The sequence below is a fragment of the Lissotriton vulgaris genome, chromosome 7 (genome assembly GCF_964263255.1).
Source record: "Lissotriton vulgaris chromosome 7, aLisVul1.2, whole genome shotgun sequence".
In the NCBI taxonomy this organism is placed as follows: Eukaryota; Metazoa; Chordata; class Amphibia; order Caudata; family Salamandridae; genus Lissotriton; species Lissotriton vulgaris.
In genome coordinates this window covers 827941749-827950861 of record NC_141695.1, presented here as the reverse complement: position 1 = coordinate 827950861, position 9113 = coordinate 827941749, and the positions used below count along the sequence as shown (strand labels likewise).

At 46.1% G+C, this 9113-nt stretch overlaps 1 protein-coding gene across 5 annotated transcripts in view; it reads right to left on the bottom strand.

Moving 5' to 3' along the window:
* Positions 1-523: 523 nt before the first annotated feature.
* Positions 524-9113, bottom strand: part of HGS (hepatocyte growth factor-regulated tyrosine kinase substrate) — a 304838-nt gene continuing 296248 nt past the window's right edge. For all 5 annotated transcript variants that reach the window (XM_086931122.1, XM_086931123.1, XM_086931124.1 and 2 more), the window contains one exon: positions 524-1692. In XM_086931122.1, the coding sequence (XP_086787248.1) occupies positions 1579-1692 (114 nt within the window). In that variant the 3' untranslated portion in view covers positions 524-1578. The remainder of the gene's footprint in view (positions 1693-9113) is intronic.

Sequence of the window (9113 nt, the reverse complement as noted above, 5' to 3'; positions counted from 1 at the left end):
TTTCCTAGATACTAGATGCACAAGACTAAATTCACTGACACACAAGAATAAGTTCTTCTGAAGGTGGAACGTGGCAGGCCAGTAGGTAGAATTCAATCTATAGGGTACTCTAGTCTCCTCTATTTAATTCTGCCACCGTTAGCTACACAAGAGGCAAGCCTACATCTGTAACTCAGCCAAGGAGATGCACTTGCATTTAATCCTCAAACGAAGTAATTGAGGTACTCATGAGACAGTTTGCAAGTAAGTACTCCTATACACTTTGTAATCTGTAGGAGGTGGTCCTAACCCTTTTACTAGCAAGAGTGCGAGGGAAGAAAAACAGAAAGTGCTTATATATACAACATTCTAAGGGTGTGTTCATACATTGCACATAGCTGACCACCCCCTTTGTCAATGTGCCACTGTTCAAGGGGACGACAATTCACTTCATTTGCGTATCTAGTCTTCAAGCCTGTGGAATGCACAATGCCCCAACTCTTTGCAAAGCAACATTTTACATAACTCAGTATAACACACACACTTTGTTTTTAAACATATTTTATTGTGGTATTTAGTCTTTGCCAACTACACAGATTTCAAATCTAACAGCTACACAGAATCAAAGAGCCTCCCACCCACCCTAGTCTGAAAATGAAAACCCAGAATCAATGCCCAGCTGGCTTGAGCAAGAACTGGTTTGAAAAGAACTGGTTTGAAAAGTACTCAGTATGGAATACTCTATGACCGTTTTATGTGAAAAGAGAAGAAAGATGGTCAATGAACTGAGAACACAACAGGAATATAATCTGAAAGCCGTGGAATTAATACTAAGCCGGAACAAGAAGGAACCGAGGAAAGAGATGGGAGAGTGAGTAAAGAGGACCCGAAGGGCAGAAAAGCAAGCAGCATGCAGAAAGAGAAGTGAGTTATGAAGAGAAGGAATGCGGAAGAAGGTTAATAGAGAAATGTGGAGGGAGGATGGAGAATGAAAGATAAAAGGGAAAATAAATGCACAGAAAATGAACAGGAGAGGGGACAGACTAAAAGGGGACAGACTAAAAGAGGACAGAATCAGTTATGGCAGGACGGGTACAATTCATGTGGCTGTCGGAATCAGTGACTATGAGAAAGAGGAAAGTCAGTGCTTACAAAGGAGGCAAGGGCCAATGATGGGAAGCAAAAAACTAATTAGAAAAGATAGGAAGGAGGAAGGGAAACAAACACAGCAGAGAGCAGAATGAGCAGCATAATGAAGAAGTAAACACGGTTGATGAAGTGGGAATGGAAGAGAAAGGAGAAACCGCAGATGGGAGAGCAGTCTGACAGCATCATTAGGGGAATATTGACATTACACAGTAGCAGGTACTTAGTCTAAAAAATCTCCAAACCTCAGTGCCTCCAACCCGTTCCCTTGAGGCTCATCAAGTGGGACATGTGCAATGGGCAAAGTGACCTCAAACTCACTGAGAGAAGTCACACCGCAAGTGAGAACTGTGGTTTAACGTAACTCAGCAGGAGCGGTTTAAGAGAAAGTATCTGGTTAGCAATAGTGTTACAGATTTGGGAGTCTTTCAACATAACCCCCCCCCACCAAGATCAGTCGAAGGAGATCAGCTGTGCCTCGGCTCTGCCCGCCCCCTGCTGGGGCTGTGAAGGGGGCTGCTGTTGGGCCGCCTGCTGTTGTGGGGGAGGCCCTCCAGGAGGCGGCATCTATGGCAAAGCAAACAGACCAGCGTAAGAAGTAGTCATTTAATCCTTAAGACATCACAGTACAGTGTCTTTTTCACCAGAATTGCACAAACACAAAATCCATCATCCATCAGTTGAATATTTTTTTTTTTTTTTTTTAAAACCTTTATTTGTTAAATGCACAATACACAGCGTCTGCCTACAACCCCTCGGGCCGGCCGCTATGACATATTGGACAAGGATATAAGAAAAAACCAATAGGGCAGAACGCCGTTAAAGCAGTCTCTGAGCGAACAGTATCGTGTAGAACATAAAACCGTAATGTCAGGATAGGAAAAGGTTTAATTTTATGGTTTTGTCGAGTACAATTTAGAGAACTACGCAGAAAGTCGAGCTAATCACCGACCAGGATAGTCATCATCGTTCAAGGAGCACCCAGAAGGAGGCGTGATAGAGGAAGGTATTTGTCAGGAAACAGGTGGCCACCGTCAAGGAACTAAGACTAAACACTATGCCACAGAATGAAACAACACAATAAGCTCCCTACTAACACTGAATCCCGACCCCAAAGATAACAAAGAAATAGGAAGAGAAAGAGAGAGGAAAAGAAGAGAAAAAGAAAGAGAAAGAGGGCCATAGAGACAAAGAGAAAACACAAAACACATCCCATCCCCCCACCCTGCATACCAGCGGAAGGCCACGGCCCGCCCCCCCCCCAATAGGCATGCCTGTCGCCCCAAAAGAACCCCAAGTGGGAAGAGAGTATTGAGAGTGGGAAAGACCATCCCAATCTCCGACTCTCTGAACAGAAACTAGAGAAGCAGGATAAGAAGACACATAAGACCGGAGGAGGGCCAAATAGACGTTCAAAACAATCAGCGTTGTCACCCTCGGCCACCCGTCCCCGGACCCCGACCCAGTACCTGACCAACATTTAACTCCCAAAATGTCCATTACAGCCCCAGCAAAGCACACATCCGGATACAGCCAAAAGAGAGAAGCATCCTTATCCTTGTCCCCTGCGGTCCAGCGAGTCGGCGGAGTCCAGATCTAAAACAGCCACCGTTGACGAAGAAAGCAAAGGTGAGGTCCACTGCAGCACACGATGCCAGCCACCAAAGGCACACCGCCACAGAACCAGACGGTGAATGTCCATCCAAAAAGTGTCAACGCACAATCGCAGTGCGTGAAGGGCAGCCAGCAAAAACAGCAGTTGCAACTCCAGGATGGACCAGTGGGACCCGCGAGGAAGCCCCAAAACAGTCGTGAGGCAAGGCGCCCAGACACAAGTCTCCAGTGTCCGCAAAGGACCGAGATCTCCACACACCCCCGCAACAATACTGGATAGCTCGGCAGCAGCGACATCACTCTCATCCAGCACCATCAAGTCCGTCTGAGCAGGTTGGCAGTCACAGAAAAGCACCGGGTGTGGCGAGGTGCACAGCACAGAGGGCGCGATATGTCCATCCAAGGGTTCTGCATTAACGGAGATATTCGGTTGGCATTGCAGGTTTAGGACCATGGCACGCATAGTTCCACGGAGGTCTGTCAGGGCAAGCATAACATCCGCGAGGCTGAGGGATACCGCAGGAGGAGAGGGAGCTGCCGTCCCACGCACCCCGGGCTCGGGATCACGTCGCAACCCTCGAGACTGGATGTCTTCGGCCATCACTTCAGCCGCCCACCAGTAACCGGTCTCCAAATGTTGTCGCCTCGGGAGCACAGCAGCAAGACGATACCCTTCGCTCAGTCCCCGGCGTCAGTGCAGCACTGTCCACTAGGTGCACGCCAAATGACCGCCGAGCGCCCAGAACAAAATGGCTCCCGGCGCAGTCCCGAAAGACAAGAAGATGTCCGGAGCCGTTCACTGGCCGTGAGGAGGGTGAAGCCTGTCGGTCACGGTGATAAACCGAGTCCGGCGCCAGGGGATGCAGGACAGGGCGGCACGCTGCAGCCGGGAAAGCAATGCGGCAAAAGATTTCAGTCAGCCGGCCCCGTCCCGATAAAATGTCAGCTGTGGCTGCAACGAGGAACGGCAGCCTCCGGAGAACAAAGACCCGGCCGCAGCGCTGCAACACTGTAGCAGGGATCGGGACTCCTCGCCGTCTCTGCCACCAGGATCGCGATGAAAAGAACACCGCTGGACACAGGAGCGCTTCGCGAATCCAGGACTCCGACAAGCGGGCAGGATAATGAACAGGATCTTCGGCGTTTCGGGAGATGAACGGAAGGGTCGGCGGAGCCGAAGGATCAGGCGGCCATCATGGTCGCGGGCTAGGCTCCTCCCATCAGTTGAATATTTGAGTCTGCCTGCCATGACTGGAACCGGGCACTAAGGATCCCTGGTCTAGTGCATCAGCAGGCAGATCTTTACTTGATGTACAGTTAATCAAATAAACCCCATCAGAAGTGCTTCGATATACACCTCCAGCCACCATCAAAATGATCAATTTTTGTACAGGTTTTATTTGGTGCCAAATTTGTCACCTTACAGTCACTTCCAGAAACACTGTTCTGGTCACATTAGAGCTAAACACTTTTGACCAGGTGCAGTAAATGATGAGTGAGGGCTGAGAAGACTACCTAGCTTCCAATCAACACTAGGATCATGATCAACATGATCACTATTACAAATTCAGCAATGGATTGTTCTGCACCACAATACATTCAAGTCCTTAAGTCAGACTAGGGAAGGGAAGAACCCCAACCCTGTACAAAGTGTACTTAGTAACCGATACCTTGCTAGTTATTACCAATCTATGGTTTGTATGAATAAGGTTTGTTTGAGGAGTGCCATGAACCATCAATCCATTGAAAGCTGGTTCAGAGTGTAAACCTAATCACATTATGTCAATTCCCCCCACTAACGCTACCTCCCAGGTACAAAGAACCATCTTTCCATTCTAACTGCAACTTGAATAGCTGAAAAGATGCCATTATTTCGTACCCAGAACCAGTAACTTACAGCAGATGAACGCCCTGGAAATCCTTTGACTCAGTCGCGATCTTCAGATTCTTTTCCCCCTTGGCCACTTTAATGTGTTCGTTCCCTTCATTGTTTGTTGTCTTGAGAATCTTCTTTACAAATACAGTTCACCTGGTGGAGGTGGGTGGGTCACACGTGAATCCAGAAAACTCTTCAAGCAGCAAAATTAATCCTACCGGCGAGTAACCTTTTCGATTTGCACCATGAATCTTTTCTGGATTCACATCCTATACATTGATTATATTGCAGAATTTTCTTCTGCCAGGAGGCTGGGTTATTCAGAGTGTCTGCAAGCAAGTTTTTTTTTCTTTTTTTTTTTAATAACACTTTTATTGATTTTCCATACATAAACACATTGTTTAGAGCAGTGGAAATAGTAACATCCCTTCCCAAGCATCACATTCGTTCCAAAAGCGAATTGAGTGAGGTCTTTTCAGAGCTCACTACACAGTCCTTTATTCCTTAGATGTGTGTTTCTCTCCCCCTGCCACCCACTACTGTAAGTCCCTCCCTCCTACCGGTGCTGCAAGTATTTTAACGCTTTATGTCCTACTTGGGCCTCTCTTTTTGATTGGATGTCCAGACACTAATGTATCATGAACATGTGTACTGAAGACCGTGGGGCGGCAGCACATGTATTGTTCAACGTCATGCTTCATAGGAATGCCAGAGTTGCTCCGCTTTACCTTGTTTAGCCGGCTTATAGTCTTTCTTTGAGTGTAGCTCCTGTTGACAAAATTGAATCCTTTGTACAATCCCTCTTGCAATGAAAACCTATGAGAGGTGAGCCCTTGCTCCTCCTTCCTGGTGTGTGGGCCTTTTCTGCCTGCGTCTTTGGTTGTTGGAAAAAGGTTGGTTTCTGTATGACCTGATTTACATGGAAACGGGATACCAACTTTAGTATGAATTAACAACTTACTCTACCTTCCAGGTAGAGACTATCTAACCATAGGTTCATCACCTTTTGAATACTTCACCCGGAATCCGATCGTATCTGGAAACTGTTTTGCAGTAGCTCTGTGTGCGGTCAGGTGGTGCCGTGTCACTCCGCACCAACGCTGCTTTTCTCTGGAAAAGATGGACTGTCCCAATATAGGTGCCACTCTCACATGCTGATGTCAGTTGCTTTTGAAGCTGTCCGCGCCGCCAGGTGAAGAGCCCCAGCATCCAACTGGTTTGCCCAGAGTGCCAATTCCTAAACTAGCAATATTTTTAATGGGCAGAGCCCAATTCACAGAATGGGGAGGATCAGTGATGAACCTGCGGTTAGACAAAGGATCTTACTTAGATCTAGGCAGATGGAATATTCAGTCACAAACCTCTCCATAGGATATAATGGGATCATAACATAGCAGAGGGGTTATCTGTCACGTTTGTGACTGAATATTCCCCTCCGCCAAGATTTAAATCAGGGCCGGAGTCTCTAGCTGAAAGAGGGTTACTGAAGGCAAGTAATTTGTTCTTCCGATAGAGACTTATAAACGAACAATTCTTCACCTTTTGAATAGGTACCAAAGCAAAACCTATTTGGTGGTGGGTCTGTAAATTCACTCAAATGAAAAAAATAAATTCCAGCATAACAAGCAGGCCAAATGCCCCTCTTGGTGAACCTGGCTGTCCAGGCAGTGGTGCTTCGTGAATATATGGCAGGATACAGACATAGCTGCCCAATAGATGCTCAGGAGAGGAAACTGCATGCCAATGCAGTGGTAGCAACCTTGGATCTGCTAGGATGAGCCCTTAACGATTCAGAGGTGTGAGAAAGGAAAATGCTACTTACCAGTATACATCTGTTCTTGGCATGTAGAGCGGCAGAGTTGTACACTATGCATAGATCGCCATCTGGTGTTGGGCTCAGATGTTTGCATGTTGTTTTTGTCTTTGATGAAGTCTTGTAGTCACGAGGTTGGTGACTCCTTCGGTCGACAGTGCGCATGGGCTTCGGCTCTATCGTTAGATTGTTTTGCCATTAGCATTAGATGGAGTAGTGAGAAATAGAAAGATGTCTATGCGTGATGTAACTAATTAAGATAATATTGGATCAGATAGAGGTATCCGTGGAGGAGGGTGGGCGTGTACAACTCTGCAGCTCTACATGCCAAGAACAGAAGCATACTGGTAAGTAGCATTTTCCGTTTGAGGTGTATGAGCTGCAGATTGTACACTATGCATAGACTATATAGCAGTATCCTCCTTAGTGGTGACTACCTGTATCTTTTGCAGTAGTTCGAAAAAGTGTTTTTTATACAGCCTGGCCCACTCTAGCTTGTTGTTTTGATTGCACATCTACACAACAGTGTTTTGTGAAGGTGTATGGCGTGGCCCAAGTTGCTGCTTTGCATATGTCATCTTGGGGAATTTTCCCTAAGAATGCCATAGATACCCCTGGTTTACGTGCAGAATGAGCTCTAGGGGAATGGTTAACATGCGTTTGGCTTTAAGGTAGCATATTTGTATGCATTTGACAATCCACCTTGCAATTCCTGTTTTGGATATCGGATTACCCTTAGGAGTTGGGGAGAAAGCTACGAAAAGTGGTTTGGTTTTCCTAAAGGATTTCGTTCTTTCAATGTAGTAAAGTAATGCTCTTTTAACATCAAGTGTGTGTAGAGCTCTTTCTGCCCCAGAGTCTGGTTGAGGGAAGAATACTGGTAGTTAAACAGACTGGTTTAAATTGAAGGCAGACACTACTTTGGGCAAAAAATGTGGGTGTGTTCCAAGAACCAGTTTGTTATTGAAGGATTCATAAAAAGGGTTCTTGTATGGTTAATGCCTGGCGTTCGCTCACCCTTCTGAGAGATGTGATGGCGACTAAAAATGCTAAGGTACTGTAGTTCACATTTGTGTAAAGGTTCAAATGGAAGACCCATTAGTCTGGTAAGGACTATATTGAGATTCTACACTCGAGAGGGTGGAGCTCTTGGTGGAATTATTCTTTTAAGTCCTTCCATAAAAGCATTGATCGCAGGAACTCTAAACAAAGACAAATGTGGTCTGTTTTGCAGGTAGCACAGTGGAAAGTAGCAATCCCAAGCATCTTGAAATATACAAAAAGTATAATTGTAACTTTTACAGAAGAAATGAGTTCAACAAAATAAAATAATTACCAGACTTTAATCAAAAATATAAAATACGTGGAGTGGTGTGGCTCACTGGTTAGAGGCGGCAGACCCGGAAGCAGAGGTCGGCCCGGGACCAGGGTTCGATTCCCGATGCGGCAGGGTCTTGGGCCATGGTCAGCGGACTCGATAATTCTCGCCTCAGTGCCTACTCCAACCATGGGTCCAACTCAGCAATTCTGGGAAATAGCTTGCTTAATCTCTACTAACGGCCCCGTCAGCACCGGGGATGCTTGTCTTCAGCTTGGAGATGCCCAGGAGGGACCATCTCACAGGGAAAGCCAGGATGGGTTCCCCAGCGGTATACAGCGCCGGGACACCCCTTTGCTGGGGCAGCTGTGCGCTTTACAAGTATACGACATTCATATAGACAATACATTTCAATAACATAAATATTTCATCTAATAAAAAGAAATCGGTGGCAAGAATAAAATCTTCGGCGTGCGTTTCGACACACAGAGTCTGGTAATCATTTTATATTGTTTAACTCATTTCTTCTGTAAAAGTTACAATTATACTTTTGTATATTTCAAGTTGCTTGGGAATGATACTTTCCACTGTGTTTTTTGCCCTGTCCCAAGAACTATATTAGTGTTCAGGGGGTCCTTGCTACTCACATCTGTTTTGCAGGTAGGCCGCTATGGCAGCTAAATGAAGTCTTAGAGATGTATACGCTAGGTTACATTGTTGTAGATGCAAAAGGTAACAGATGACGTTTTGAATGGAAGCATCCAGTGGGTCAATTGTGTTGAGAGCAATAAATGACAAACCTCTTCCATTTTGCTGCATAGCATGCCCTTGTTGTAGTGCGTCTAGCTTCTTTGATAACGTTCATACAGTCTGGTGGAAGATTAAGGTAGCCAAACTATGATTTCAGGAGCCAGATCGCAAGGTTGAGCTGATTGGGGTGTGGGTGTCTTATCTCTCCATGGTTCTGAGAGAGAAGCTTGGGTGAGAGGTGCAGCTTTTGATGTGGTACTACTGATGGCTGCAACAGAGTTGTGAACCATGGTTGCCTTGCCCATGTTGGAGCAACCAGGATCATTGTGAGGGAATGCTGTTGGAGTTTCCTAATTAGCAATGGAATGAGTGGGAGAGGCGGACAAGCGTAAGCAAAGTTGCCTGACCAATTCATCCATAGCGCATTGCCTTTGGACAATGGGTGTGGATACCTGGATGCGAAGTTTGGGCATTTTGCGTTTTGGTGTGTTTCGAACAGATCTATGTCTGGATGTCCCCACATGTGAAAGAATGGAAGAAGAACTTGAGGATGAAGTTCCCATTCGTGGATCTGTTGTGTCGGACGGCTGAGCAGATCCGCTATTTGATTGTGTACT